The sequence below is a fragment of the Onychostoma macrolepis genome, chromosome 03, assembly GCF_012432095.1.
Source record: "Onychostoma macrolepis isolate SWU-2019 chromosome 03, ASM1243209v1, whole genome shotgun sequence".
NCBI classification, from domain to species: Eukaryota; Metazoa; Chordata; class Actinopteri; order Cypriniformes; family Cyprinidae; genus Onychostoma; species Onychostoma macrolepis.
The window spans coordinates 47102821-47118873 of NC_081157.1; the positions used below are offsets into that span (position 1 = coordinate 47102821).

At 37.5% G+C, this 16053-nt stretch overlaps 1 protein-coding gene across 1 annotated transcript; it reads left to right on the top strand.

Annotated features, from left to right (window-relative positions):
• Nucleotides 1-13933: 13933 nt before the first annotated feature.
• art4 (ADP-ribosyltransferase 4 (inactive) (Dombrock blood group)) lies at nucleotides 13934-15616 on the top strand. The gene is made up of 3 exons (XM_058769259.1): nucleotides 13934-14003; nucleotides 14133-14237; nucleotides 14312-15616. Exons 2-3 carry the CDS (start codon nucleotides 14187-14189, stop codon nucleotides 15371-15373), a joined length of 1113 nt encoding a protein of 370 aa, XP_058625242.1. The 5' UTR covers nucleotides 13934-14003; nucleotides 14133-14186; the 3' UTR covers nucleotides 15374-15616.
• The last annotated feature ends 437 nt before the right edge of the window (nucleotides 15617-16053 follow it).

Consider the following 16053-nt stretch of genomic DNA (forward strand, 5'->3'; position numbering starts at 1 on the left):
CTCACCGGTAATTTCCTTTTAAGGAGTTGATGTCAAGCTCGGGACAAGGTACTTCACATTTTCTCAATTTAGAACGATAATTGGCCATCTTATACTTAAGACGCTGCTGCCACCCGTACATACCTGAAAATGAGGTACCGGGCTCCCTCAGACAAGGATGTTTCTTCAACAGAGCTTCTACAACAACCTCAATTTGAAGTCCAGTGGGATAGGCAGTGTAGCGGAATATTTCTTCTGCAAGTTTCTCAAGCACACCAGAGGTAATGCTTGGATTATTAAGAAGTGTTCCATCACTTCTAAAAACCTCATTTGCTTTCTGAAGGAGAATTTCAACATTATACGAAAAGCTGGGTATCACAAAAGTAGTTGGCCAACCTTCTGATCGATACTCTGGAGGCTGTTGTAAAATAATGGTGTCCGATGAACTAGCTGAGGAACTGTCATCCTGGAAAGACTGACTGAGTGACACTGAAGGGGATGAATCAGCAGCTTCATTGACAGGAGTCAACGTGAGAATAGCAGAAGGTTCTGTTGTAACTAGTTTGATTGTGTCTTTGTCCTTTAAAAGGTCTGTTGATGTAAGAGTGAAGAACTGATTATCAAAATCTTGGTCTATATACATAACTGTGAAATTTCCCTGGAGTTGAAAACAATCCTTTGCAGCTGCCAAAAGTTCATCTACAGTTCCAAGGAATCCATGTGGAAGGGTTAATTTATGAACTGTAGTCTCATCAATGATAACATGTAGTTGAGTGAAGGCAGACATTATCAGAGACTTGGGCGAGCAGAACTGCAAGAAAAATTAAGAAAAAGACCTGATTAAATAAGACAAGATCAAATACAATTTCTGCTCAAAATCACATTAAATGTATGGAAATTAATACACATTTAAAACAAATTAGAAATAAGGCTGCAAGACATTGAAACAATCAAAATATTACAAAGGTTTGCAATAATTAAATAAAATAAGTAATTAAAAAAATTAGGCGTTGTCTAACTTTTAAATGGATAGATAAAAAAGAGACTGGAGAAAAATAGTCTTTTTGTCAGAAAGAATGTGAAAAGTATGTTAATTGCTCATATATATTTTAAAATTTAAAATATTTCAAATCTGAAGCAAAATTCTAAAAAAATAAATAAAAAATAAAATAAATAAATGCATCTTTTGAAAATGAATGCATCTTTTTGCATATTGTATTATTTGGCAAGTTATTACAGATCACATTTTTCTTTAATGTCATGCAGTCTTCAAATATAGAAATATGTTTTGACAAGGTGTCACACAACAAAGCACAAGCCCTTCTGAAATTACCTAGTTTGATCAGCAGATGTAGTGTTTCAGAGAAACCATTCGATCACCTTGTACTGCATAAGCAGACAGTGGGTATGTGTCATCAAGTTGTGACTGCTCTATTACCTTGACTATGCCTGTGGACTCTAACTTGAAACATCGAAAATGCTCACAGTACCATGCACTTTGCAGTTTCACAACAAACACTAAATGGTCCTGAACAATAACAATTTGTAGTATTTCGGCAAAGTCAGGCAACCCACTGGTAGAGCCATACACCAACATCATGCCTACAGCATAGCTGGTGCTTTGAAATTCTGCAGTTTTAGTCAAATTAACAACAGTCTCCTTGGGAAATTTCTGTGCTAGAAAATCTTGCACACTCTCATTTACAACCTCAACTGGAAGTGTTGTCATCTTCGACACAGTGACAGCTGGTTTCTTGACATTTGAACTGTGCAGATGGTATGCGATCATCGACTGGTGTTTTTTTGCCATGGACAATAAAATGTTACGGAAACTGCTGGTTTGTCTCACTATCTTCTTAAAGAAATGGTGTTTAGCCTCAAACCTCATTGTCCATAAAGACACTAGTGGGCCAAATGCTTTGATGAGCTGTGGATAATGTTCCACAAAATGGTGTTTCGGAATCAATTTCTCATGTGGCAAAACACTTTTAAATCTCTGTCTATGCTCTGCAATCAGGCTGTCCAGGTAACCAATGCTTTCCTCAGTAAAGGTAGGTGACATAACCAACTCAACAACATCTTTGAGTGTCATCAGTAACTGCCATGCCGGTTCCTCTTCTGGTACTTTGTCCCCAATCATAAGTGGAAGAAGCCTCAGTAAGCACCAATTTTCATGGGCATTACCACCAATGGTTTTACGGAAGCAAATGTTTGTGGTACTCCTTGGGGACAATTAGTCTTGTCTTTCCACTTGTAAGGGAAGTTTTTGATGATTCTGTTGAGCTCTTCTAGAGAGAAATATTTTTTCTTTATCAAGAGAGCAAAACACAATGCCAATTCTCCAGGTACAATACCTTCGAGTAAATCGTGCAGTACATCAGGTGGGTAACCGGTTGTCACATGAAAATGACTTAAACTTTGAGTAAGTGCACAATGTGTTTTAATTCCATGGCTGTGGGTGTTACTAGCCAATGCCGCTTCAACATCCAACTGATATTGCTGTTTTGTTCTGCTAGGGAATGCTCCTGTCCTTACTTCAAGTTCTTGAAACTGCGATCGGTCTCCAGCACAAAATCTGCAAGGGTGTGACCCACTGAAACTTTCAACAAAACCTCCGAGTGAGTGAGCACTAAGATTATCAGCAATCACAGAAAATACTGTCCCTTTTACAACTCTTCCCAAATGAGGCACAAAAATTCCATCCTCTTCAAGGCTTTTCAAATCCTTTAACAATGGCCCCAGCACTGCAGAATAGCCAAATTTTTTAACATCATCAGCCTTGGCCAAATCAGTAAATTGATGATAATGCAGACCTTAATACAGAAGGAACATCAGCCAACACCCAGTAGACTCCAGTTATCTTATGTTTTTTGCACGAGGTTCCTAAAGGATTGCAAATTTCAAAATCATCACAGTACAGTAAAAGTGAAAGTCTTAACACCTCTTCAGATAGAAATTTGTTCTCCTTGAAGTTGGAACCATCATGAAAACTTGCATACTGACATGGTCCATGGTGTCTTGCACTCTTGAACACCTTATCCTGAATGTCCGTGTTCTTTAGAATTTCTGACAAGGACCGCAAAATTGGTACATACTGGAACGTCCTTCCCTCTTTTTCATCAAGTATATACTCCAATGGCTCAACAATAGAGAAATGTTTCTTTAGGTACCTATTCCGCTGGAATGCTGTGGCAAGAGGACCTTTCTCATTGAAGGCTGCACTAATCGGATTTAACTGGCAAATGTTATTTACCAATTCTGTGATAACTAATTCTTCAAGATTGCAGTTATGGTTTTTGAATGTGTTGTGGACAATGTCTTTGATTACGGGTTCAGATGCTGTACAAGTAATAAACTGAAGCTCGTCTACAATTTCATCAATGCATTTACTAGGCACATTAAAAATGCAGCCTAATTTAAGCAATAAGTTGATCAACGATGACAAATCTTCACCCTCTTTTACAAGAGTTTCTTCAGAAGCAACAATTTCACTTTCTTCTACAAAACTATCTTCAGTTGGCTGATCTGAATAAGTCTGGAATACAGTATTCTTAAAATCTTCAAGGCAGTGAGGAGTGTGCTTCCTGCTTCTATGCGAAGCAAAAGTTGAAGATATATTGGTACTGTAGTCACAGTCTTTAAAAACACAATGAACAGTTTCAGTTTCACAATGAACTTTTTCAGATGAACTCCAAAGTGTTCCAAAAATGGCCTCTCTGTATGACAATTAAATGAATTGCACACAAAGCATGAAAAGGACACAGTTTGACTTAACTGTTGTGGTTGTGCATGGTCTCTAGACAAATGTGCTCGAAGAGCCCCCCAACCTTTAAACGAACAAGGACAATTTAAGTGCAAGCAAGGCACCGAACAGCCCTGACCGGTATGTGGATGTTTCAATCTGTAATGCTTTAACAGCTCTAAACGTTTTGATGTCTCAAATTTGCAATATTTGCATGGCCAAGACATAAGATAAAAGTGTACTGTTTATCCTTGATGACACACCAGGGTTGAAAACCATGCGTCTGGGAGATTTCCTAAATGCAGTCAACCTGTAAATGAACAAACTAAATTAGTTATATTAAAACAACAGAATTAATAAAAATACATTACATTTAAGGTAGAAAATTACATGAGAACTAATTAATAAACAGAATCTGAAATACAAGCAGGGGTTGTATTCTGATGTGATGCTTGTTAACAATCATAATGTCTAGGTATCAATGAAATAATTTCATTTAAACACGCAAGTCAATATCAGAGCTTTTCAGACACTTTCTGGACTGAACAAATTTAATCAACCTATTTCAATAGTTTATGATCAAGTACGTACAAAAAAAGTTAAATCTCCAGTTTGTAGATTCTAAATCTTAAATGGCTTATTAAGATTAAAATGATGCTGCTAAATTTCGAAGTATTTGTTCTACACTATTACTATTTGTAATGATATCACCAATATTTTTTTAACATCGTTTAACCAAATCTTTTGTCTTTTTTTATTCTCAGTTTTGTAATATATCTGAGAAAAAACGCAAAGATTAACGTAAACTGTAGAAGGTATAAACGTTATTGTGCTTTTCATCCAGAAATAAAACGCAGCTCCTTGTAACATTATGCGTTTAGGGCAATTTTGGTTGGTCCAATAATCTCAAGGCAAATCGTGCTATGGACACGAAATGTATAGTTTATTGATTCGTTTTCACACAATTTTTTTTCCGTGTCACTCAGCACGATTTATTTCATGTAACGTTAACGTTAATGTTTTGAAAGTCGTGGTGTAACCTGATCGCACTTAAATGAGGGGGGTGGCAAATTATGTCTAAACTTTTCCTAATGCAAATTTCGAATCAGTGTGTTTTAACATAATTCACTGACTAACACAAATTTCTTTGGTTTTAAACTGACTTCTGTATGAGACTAGTGATTCATGGACTGCAGTGGAAAATGCAGGCCTAGGTTAATGTAACCTCGAGTTAACATTACTAGAGTTACACAACAAAGTCAATCGGACTTTTAAAATGATCATGGACCTATACATTGTCAATAAATTACTACAAAAAAGGCAATAACTTACTGTACACAATAACTTTGCATCCACATGTGATAATCCCAACCGCACGTGTGGCAATCGCAACCGTCTGTCTCGGATCCAAAACGCGGGCATTTGATTCAGTCACGTGGATGTGAAAGTGCTAAGATTTTAGATTAAAATTTACTCAGTATTTTAAGGTTTATGTGCAATGACTTTAAAACAGTTAAATAATATCAGAAAATGTATAATACAATTTAATATTCCCACACAGTTAATTTTATACATGAATTAATTGTGTATTTATTTAAAATTTTACTTAGAAATTCTAGTTCTCAATGAATTGTAATATTACAATGTAAAAATTATGACAGTAAATCTAGTATATTTTACTATACCTCAAAGTTTGTTTTTCAGTGTATTGGGGATTGGTTTAATTCACTTTTTGGGGCTTGGGGACAATGGTTAACCCAAGTGGGCATCATAATAGCTATTGCTGTTGTTATGTTTTTTGTGTTGTTCTGTTGTATTGTGCCTTTCATCAGGTCCATACTGGCCAGTGCTGCAGCCAAACAGATGATTAACGTGTCAGTAAGACCAACAGGAATTGACATTGGGTACACTAATGTACCTACCGTGGGACCTGGACTGGATGAACTGGATGATTTTGACCTGGATGACTTTGTGTAAAACCTTCCTGAAAAACAGCGGAGTGGTAGGGAAGGGGTGCCTTTTTATTTTTTATTATTTTTTATTTTTATCTTTTATAGTAGAATTAGAACCCCCTTGGATAGAGTAGGCAGGAAGTTAGAAGATACTTTGTATTTTACTTTGGCATATGCCCCTTCCTGAAGTTATTTACTCCTTAAATCATTTGTGCTGAAATTGTTCATTTACTAAATTAAATCAAAGAAAAAGGGGACGTTGAAGGTTTTAAGCAGGTCACTGTCCATGTTATGAGACAGTGCAAACAGAAAAAGGAAACGATAAAGAAAGATTGATCGGCATCTGTGAGGTGATTGAGGGTCTGACCCATGTCAGGAGTGCAATAACAGTGTTTATTCATTTAGCCCGGCCTGCAGAGAATAATGTAATTAGTTCATTATACATTATATAGATTTGTTCCTTTAAACACTGGGAAACATCACTAAGAAAGTATGAAGGAAAGAGAGGATCGACGAGCACCTCAGTGCTTAGCAGCATGAGTAGATTCAACTGGAGGTTTAAAAACCCACCATCTATTCCAACACCAGATAGTGCTGGAGGGCAATGAGACTTGCCTGAGAGCTCCTCTGGCAACGAAGGACAGCATCACCAGATAGCGCTTCAGGCTACCGGAAATGCCTGGAGTTCCTCTGGCCTCGTGGGATGAACCAGTGAACCATTTATTATGTCATTTTTTATTTTTGATAAATTTAATTATTTGACTAATCATTCATATACTCTACATAACCATGGCAACCATGAGCAAGGCTAAGAAATCTCATGCACATGCTTTAATACATATTGTTGATTTGACTGATTGTTCATTGACCCCCAAGAGTGTATAGGTGGGGAAGCCGATTCTTTTACTCTTCTCTAGTCAATTATGAGGAGAGATGTTTGGGTCTGACTTCCTCTGAAGTGAAACATCATGAAGAAACCAATTGTTAAGAGGTAATGAAGGACCATTATTGGTTGACAGATGGATAGACGGATGGGTGGATTTATGGTGTTGCACTATGGGCAAAGAGATTAAGTGGTGAGACTTAATAAAGTCTCAGAAGGGGGACTATATTGTGTAATTTTACTTATTTTTACTCTATATTATGATATTTACTGAATATGGTATTATCTTACTTAAAATATGATGTATGATCATGAAAGCAATCCATATACTGACTAATATGCTGAATTATTCCAATACTAGATGTCTTAATACAGATTGTGAAATATAAGAAGCCATCCATTGTGCAGTACTGGTGTGGGAACAGAACCATAAGGGGAAGATTTTCAAGGTTGAAAGTAATACAAAACAACACCACTGTTTCGTGAGAAAGCACAGAGAGAGTCTATCCCATAGACTTTCGAATACTGGTGTTTGTCCATTTTAGTGTAAACTAATTAAATGTTGCAGATTTGATGTAACCATTTTGATGTAACCATTTTGGTGTAGCCATTTTGATGTAGTCATTCTTAAACAATGGTGGATCTGTCCAAACCCCACCAATAATAATAGGCCAAGTGGCTGGTAATAAATTGTAGCAAAACCAGACAAATTTGGTTAGTAAAAAGGTATAAAAAAGATGTATGGACAGACATAGAATTAGAGGCAGTGGATGTGGTGGCTGTCTTCTCGGCTTTGTTACTTTGTTTAATAAAGTCTTATTTTGGCATCTGAAACTCTGATTTTTGAGCTTCTCTGACTCTTTTTGAAATCTACTCTCTCGAGCCACGACAGGTTTTACTACTAAAACCATAGTTAAACCATGGTTTATTATGTAGTTACTATGGTTGTACTACAAAAACATAGTTTAACTATGGTTACTGTGGTAAAACCATGGTTCATTTTGTAGTTACTATGGTTTTACTACAAAAACCATAGTTAAACCATGGTTTATTATGTAGTTACTGTGGTTTTACTACAAAACCATAGTTAAACCATGGTTTATTATGTAGTTACTGTGGTTTTACTACAAAACCATAGTTAAACCATGGTTTATTATGTAGTTACTATGGTTGTACTACAAAACATAGTTTAACTATGGTTACTGTGGTAAAACCATGGTTCATTTTGTAGTTACTATGGTTTTACTACAAAACCATAGTTAAACCATGGTTTATTATGTAGTTACTGTGGTTTTACTACAAAAACCATAGTTAAACCATGGTTTATTATGTAGTTACTGTGGTTTTACTACAAAAACCATAGTTTAACTATGATTACAGTGGTAAAACCATGGTTTATTTTGTAGTTATAAACCATGGGAAGAAGCAGAAGAACAGCAGAAGAGAACAGCAGTTTGTAAGTGTTTTGTCTTTTCTCATTAGATTTCAGCACAGTTGTTGTTGCTAGGAAACTTTGTTTTGCATACTGTGTTTTACAGTGGTAAAGTGAAGTCGCGTTTGTTCTCGGCCGTATCGCGGGAATTTCCCAGTTTCGTTTAGCTAAGTAGTAAGGCGTTGTCAAAGCCAGTAAAAGAACTTAGGGCTGCAGAGAGGAAGTGGCACAAATCTAAAAACTCTACTGACCTTAGTGCGTATCAGTCACTCCTCTCTTCCTTCTCTGCAAATATCTCCATTGCTAAAACGACATACTACCACAACAAAATCAACAAATGTTCAGACTCTCGCACACTTTTCAAAACTTTCTCTTCTCTGTCCTCCTCCCCCTCCTCCTTCATCAACTCTTACAGCTGATGACTTTGCAATTTTCTTTACAAATAAAACAAGAACCATCAGTGACCAATTCCTCACCACAAACTGATAACTTCACCGACAAATACACACTCTCTCACCTCCTTCTCTCCTCTCTCGGAGGCGGCGGTCTCCAAACTCATCCTTTCCAATCATCCCACTACCTGTCCGCTAGATCCTATCCCCACTCACCTCCTTCAGGCCATTTCTTCTTCAGTCATACCTGCGCTTACTCACATTATCAACACCTCTCTTCACACTGGTACATTTCCCACAGCATTTAAGCAGGCTCGGGTAACCCCACTGCTTAAAAAACCCTCTCTAAATCCAGCACTTTTAGAACACTACAGACCGGTATCCCTTCTTCCATTCATTGCAAAGACACTTGAGCGAGTTGTGTTCAACCAACTCTCTTTGTTTCTTGCACAGAACAATCTTCTGGACGACAACCAATCTGGCTTCAGAAGCGGCCACTCTACTGAGACTGCCCTACTCTCGGTTACAGAAGCCCTGAGACTGGCAAGAGCGGCTTCCAAATCCTCTGTACTCATCTTACTGGACCTGTCTGCTGCTTTTGACACAGTTAACCATCAGATCCTCCTGTCCACTCTCAGAAAGATGGGCATCTCAGGAACCACGCTCCTACCTCTCAGATAGGTTCTTCAGGGTGTCTTGGAGGGGTGAGGTTTCAGAATCACAACTTCTGGCTACTGGGGTTCCTCAAGGCTCAGTGCTTGGACCACTTCTCTTCTCCATCTACATGTCGTCATTAGGATCGGTCATTCAGAAACATGGCTTTTCTTATCACTGCTATGCTGATGACACTCAACTCTACCTCTCATTCCTACCATATGATCCGACGGTAGCTGCTCGCATTACAGCTTGTCTGAGTGACATCTCTAGCTGGATGAAAGACCATCACCTTCAGCTCAACCTTGCCAAGACAGAACTGCTCGTGGTTTCAGCCAACCCATCACTCCTCCACAACTTCTCTATACAGCTGGGTTCGTCAACCATAACTCCTTCCAGGACAGCCAGGAACCTTGGAGTTGTGATAGATGATCAGTTAAGCTTCACAGACCATATTGCTACAACGGCCCGGTCCTGCAGATTTGCCTTATATAACATTAGGAAGATTAGACCCTTCCTGTCTGAGCAAGCTGCACAACTCCTTGTCCAAGCTCTTGTTCTATCCAGACTGGACTATTGTAACGCGCTCTTGGCAGGCCTTCCCGCAAGTAGCATCAAGCCTCTACAACTGATCCAGAATGCAGCAGCCAGAGTGGTCTTTAATGAACCGAAGAATGCTCACGTTACCCCTCTCTTCATCAGGTTACACTGGCTACCAATAGCCGCTCGCATCAAATTCAAGGTACTGATGTTTGCATACAAGACGACAACTAGCACTGCACCAATATATCTAAACTCACTAGTTCAAACTTATGCACCCTCCAGAAGCTTGCGTTCTGCAAGTGAACGACGCCTTGTGGTGCCATCACAAAGAGGTACCAAATCTCTCTCATGGACCTTTTCCTGGACTGTGCCCATCTGGTGGAATGACCTCCCGATCTCAATTCGAACAGCTGATTCTTTAGCCATTTTCAAAAATCATCTAAAGACACATCTTTTTCGCCTGCACCTGACCAACTAATACTAACACTTGCCTATTATGTCTGTCTGTCTTTAAAAAAAAAAAAAAAAAAAAAACACCCTAGCTACGTCTACTGTGCTGGACTAACTGAGACTTGTCATGGCACTTGTATACTGCTGCACTCTCGATGGTCTGATTGCTTCTATTGTTCTCATTTGTACGTCGCTTTGGATAAAAGCGTCTGCTAAATGATTAAATGTAAATGTAGTTACTATGGTTTAACTATAAAAAACCATGGTTCATTTTGTAGTTACTATGGTTTTACTACAAAAACCATAGTTAAACCGTGGTTACTACAAAAAAAACATGGTTTATTTTCGTAAGGGTCCTGACATGTGTTGTTTAACACCAATAGAGTTTAGAATGTCTATAAATGCTGATCCCAACAAATCTTTTTCATTATCAACATAGATATTAAAATCACCAACAGTTAGGATTTATCTGCAGCCAGCACTAACTCCGATAGAAAATCGGCAAATTCTTTAATAAAGTCTGCATGGTGCCCTGGTGGCCTGTATACAGTAGCCAGTACAAACATCCCAGGGGATTTTTGTTATATTAAGCACCATTACTTCGAACGAATTATACTTGAAACCCGACCTCTGAGAAATACTGAAAATATTGTTATAAATTGCAGCAACACCTCCCCCTTTACCTTTTGGACGCGGTTCATGTTTGTAACAGTAATCTTGGGGTGTAGACTCGTTTAAAGTAATGTAATCATCTGGTTTTAGCCAGGTTTCTGTCAAACAAAGCACATCTAGTTTATGGTCAGTGATCATATCATTTACAAAAAGTGCTTTTGTAGAACGGGATCTAATATTCAATAAGCCAAGCTTTATCATGTGTTTATCTGTATTATATCTGTTTTTTATTTGTTTGTTTGTTTAATTTGAAAACACGAAGAGGTGTTTCTAATTACCAACGTGTCTTACCACACAACTATATCCTACAACTAATAAATGACGAGCCCCCATTTGTTACGGCCGGCTCATAGCCGCAACAAATAAAGGATCCATCCCACAAAAATTCTCAGAATAACAACCAAAGTTTATTACATAATTCTAGGGATCTCACATAATATACCATGACATAAAATGGCAATTGAAAAGTCAGATAATACGGGAAAATGACAGATTCCGTCAAGCGAGGCAATCCAAAATCAGGTGGAGCCGATGTCACTTCTCCCCAACCCCCCTCATGCCGGTAACGGAAAACTTATATCTCCCGCTTCCTAATTGAATCAGGTCATCTCTCTTGCCGCCTATGAGAGAAAAAAAACAACAAAAAAACACACACATAAATTAACACCCTTACACCATAACCACGTATGTATGTTTTATCTCATATATTCATATATATATATTTTGAATGTATATTTTATCTCATATATAATCTAATTTATCTCAATAAATTAGAATGTCGTGGAAAAGTTCATTTATTTCAGTGATTCAACTCAAATTATGAAACTCGTGTATTAAATAAATTCAATGCACACAGACTGAATTAGTTTAAGTCTTTGGTTCTTTTAATTGTGATGATTTTGGCTCACATTTAACAAAAACCCACCAATTCACTATATTAACAAATTAGAATACTTCATAAAACCAATAAAAAAACAAACATTTTTAGTGAATTGTTGGCCTTCTGGAAAGTATGTTCATTTACTGTATATGTACTCAATACTTGGTGGGGCTCCTTTTGCTTTAATTACTGCCTCAATTCAGCGTGGCATGGAGGTGATCAGTTTGTGGCACTGCTGAGGTGGTATGGAAGCCCAGGTTTCTTTGACAGTGGCCTTCAGCTCATCTGCATTTTTTGGTCTCTTGTTTCTCATTTTCCTCTTGACAATACCCCATAGATTCTCTATGGGGTTCAGGTCTGGTGAGTTTGCTGGCCAGTCAAGCACACCAACACCATGGTCATTTAACCAACTTTTGGTGCTTTTGGCAGTGTGGGCAGGTGCCAAATCCTGCTGGAAAATGAATCAAAAAGCTGGTCAGCAGAAGGAAGCATGAAGTGCTCCAAAATATCTTGGTAAACGGGTGCAGTGACTTTAGTTTTCAAAAAAACACAATGGACAAACACCAGCAGATGACATTGCACCCCAAATCATCACAGACTGTGGAAACTTAACACTGGACTTCAAGCAACTCGGGCTATGAGCTTCTCCACCCTTCCTCCAGACTCTAGGACCTTGGTTTCCAAATGAAATACAAAACTTGCTCTCATCTGAAAAGAGGACTTTGGACCACTGGACAACAGTCCAGTTCTTCTTCTCCTTAGCCCAGGTAAGACGCCTTTGACGTCGTCTGTGGTTCAGGAGTGGTTTAACAAGAGGAATACAACAACTGTAGCCAAATTCCTTGACACGTCTGTGTGTGGTGGCTCTTGATGCCTTGACCCCAGCCTCAGTCCATTCCTTGTGAAGTTCACCCAAATTCTTGAATCGATTTTGCTTGACAATCCTCATAAGGCTGTGGTTCTCTCGGTTGGTTGTGCATCTTTTTCTTCCACACTTTTTCCTTCCACTCAACTTTCTGTTAACATGCTTGGATACAGCACTGTGTGGACAGCCAGCTTCTTTGGCAATGAATGTTTGTGGCTTACCCTCCTTGTGAAGGGTGTCAATGATTGTCTTCTGGACAACTGTCAACAGCAGTCTTCCCCATGATTGTGTAGCATGGATAGGAGATGGAATAAAAATGAGCTCCTAAAACTTACTGCCAGATTCTGGAAGATAAATTATTCAAACAGTGGTACAAGAGGATGTGATGCTGGTCCTTCGAGAGTCACTCTCAACTTATCTGTCCATAAAGCCTATACAAAATCAGTCTTCATGTATTTCACAACACTTTAGCATGTTATTCATATTAAGTGAGGGTTATTTTTTAGCATTTTTTACCCAAACAAGGTCTCTGAGAACCTGACACATTGCACTTCTGGAGACTCCAGGAAGGTTGCAGTTCTGGAAAATGGTGGCGCTGGAGACTAAATGATTCCTGATGGTTTCACACCTAATTCTTCACCTTAATTCTTGTGCAGTTAACGTGTCTTTTCTTCTCCACCTGTTTTTTCTGACCCTGCTGACCCAATGAGAATTTAGCTGCCCAATGATCATGCCTTAACTTTGCTAATTCTATTATTGAATTAGTATTGCATCCTTCTCATGGGCATTTAATTATTATTATTTTTTTTTTTTACTTTTACTCTGAGTTCAATCTCTTTTTTGGCTCATTTTATCTGTAAAAGAAAACCTGCCTAATAATTCAGCACACCTGAAATAAGGAGTTTTTGACTTTCAGCCTTCATGGACAATTATATATAACTTATAAATGATTAAATACAAAATCAATAGTAGTTATTAAGATTGATGTGGTTTGGAATTGGTAAAATTTTCTTGGCTAAAAAAATATGACCATAATATCAACTTATATAATTCTGCACACAGTGTATATGCATAATTGCAGTTTCATATCCTGATGCAAATATTCTAAGAAAATCTAAATATGATATATCTGACTGGATTTTTTATTTGTGTGTGTGTGTGTGTGTGTGTGTGTGTTCCTCATATGCTAAAGAATATGCATTATTGCAGTTTCATATCCTGATGCAAATATTCTAAGAAAATCTAAATATGATATATCTGACTGGATTTTTTATTTTTTGTGTGTGTGTGTGTGTGTGTTCCTCATATGCTAAAGAATATGCATGATTGCAGTTTCATATCCTGATGCAAATATTCTAAGACAATCTAAATATGGTATATATGACTGGATCACCCCCCCCCCCCCACTCCCTCCCTCCCCTCCCCTCCCCTCATATGCTGGTTTAAATACTGCTGTTGTTGTCTGGCTTGATGACTTTTCTGATCTTCTCATCTCATCACATGTCCTGAGCTCCTGAAGAACCTCACAAAAGTACAGCAAAAATCACAGTTATTCGGGGGTAAAGTGTGTTAACATGAGAGGAACAAATAATAGAACTTTTATTTATTTATTTTTTGTTATTTTGTTAAGAGTTTATCTGGCCTGTTATGTCTATTATGTCTTAGATTTTTTTATTGTTGTCTTTCAGTATATGCGCTTCACTAGATCTACTGGATCATCTGAGAGATTCAACTGAATCAAGATGCTGCTGATGATTGAAGCTCTTCTTTTAATTTCAGCTGCTGTAGGACAGGTGAGCTTGTGTTCTAGAATGAACAGACATATTCAAATATTGATACTGATGATTGATCATTATGATTCCTGCAGGATCCAAGAAGTGATGCTGCTGATGGACCGATATTTCCATTGGATATGGCAGAAAATTCAGTTGATGACCTTTATGTTGGTTGCAAAACTAACATGGCAGACCAGGTGAAGACAGTATTGTTAAAGAATGAACTCAATATGTTACCTGAATTTAAAACAGTCTGGCAGAATGGTGAAAGGAATGCCAAGATCCCAAATGATAACTTGACATGGGATCATTCAGTTGCCATTTATGTGTACACTAATTCAGATTTTAATCTGTATCAGAATTTCAATAATGCTGTTCGTACTGAAAAACAAAATTACCAAGACAAGGAATTCCCATGGTATTCACTTTTCTTTTTCCTGACAGAAGCAATACAAATTCTGAAAGAAATGCAAAATGGATGCAAATTAACATATCGTGGTACAAATGTTGAATTTCATGAGAATGTCCTGAACACAGAGGTTCGTTTCGGCCAGTTTGCTTCATCCTCACTTGATCGTACAGAAGCAAGAGTATTTGGAACTAAATCTTGTTTTGAAATCAGAACTTGTGAAGGTGCTGATCTGACAAAATACTCTAAATTTCCTAATGAGAAAGAGGTACTGATTCCTCCATATGAGAAGTTTAGTGTCACTGCAGTCAAGAGAAGAACAGATTATGAAGATCTCTGGTGTGACACTGTGTACATATTGGAAAGCACTGGAGTAAGAAGTGACCTGAACTGTGCGTTCTTCAGGAATCAAGCGGAGACATGTAAAACATCAGCATTAAACAATAATGCATTTTGCAGATGCGTTCTTCAAAAACTAGGTAGATTGCATTCAAGTTATATAATCGATCAGTCAGAGGAGTTTTTAGGCAATATAGGAGGTTGCTCTGTGCTTCGTCAGCTGAGCAGACGCAGAGTCTATCCCATGAATAGAGGAATTAACTTGCTGAACCAAAATAATCAGAAACGGCTCTGCTATCAGTTCTTGTATTCCATGAGAATCAACCGTAACATTCTGACTTTACTAAAGCCTTGTTGTAGCGTCTGTGATAAAGTAATAATTCAAAAGTTATACAATTTCACTTGATCGGTCTATTCATTTCAGTTAAAGTTTATTTGTATTGTTTTTCACAAAGCAGTTTTACAGAAAATGCATGCTATGTTACAACCAAGAGTAATCTGATATCTATCCAATAACTACATATTACTTGTAATTTTTTTGGTTATTTTCCTATTAATGCTAGATTTTGTGTTTTATGTTGTATTGTCTACAAAAGAAAGTTAGGGATCAGGGAATGTTTCCATTTATAAGTTTTTGAGGTATGATACGGTGCAGCAGTAAATTTCTTTACTTTATGTTAACACTTGTTGAATTTTAGCTGGCTGAGAATTCAAACAGCTAAGATTATTCAATAAACTAATTTTTATCATCACATCATCTCCTGATTTTTGCTCTTCCTCTGTATCCTTCTGCCGCTTATGCTTATGGGAAATGTTAGCTGATGACTAGTTTTGGATATCAGACAAAAGTTTAATTTAATGTTTAATTTAAAATGTTTGGTAACACTTTATTTTGATGGTCCCCCTATAGTTATGGTCTACTGACTATTAGTTACTTTGCAAGTGCATATCTACTTACTCTCATCAGAGTAGTATCTGTAGATTGTCTATTAAAAGTTTTGTAGCAATCGATACAATGTCTATAACATGTAAACAGCTATTAAAAATTTGGTCAGTAAAGTGTTATCAGTATGTTATTAATTTAAG

Coding starts and splice junctions, on each gene's coding strand:
- art4 (XM_058769259.1), top strand. CDS start 14,187: ATGCTGCTGATGATTGAAGCTCTTCTTTTAATTTCAGCTGCTGTAGGA. Junction 14,238..14,311: donor TTTCAGCTGCTGTAGGACAG/GTGAGCTTGTGT, acceptor TGATTCCTGCAG/GATCCAAGAAGTGATGCTGC.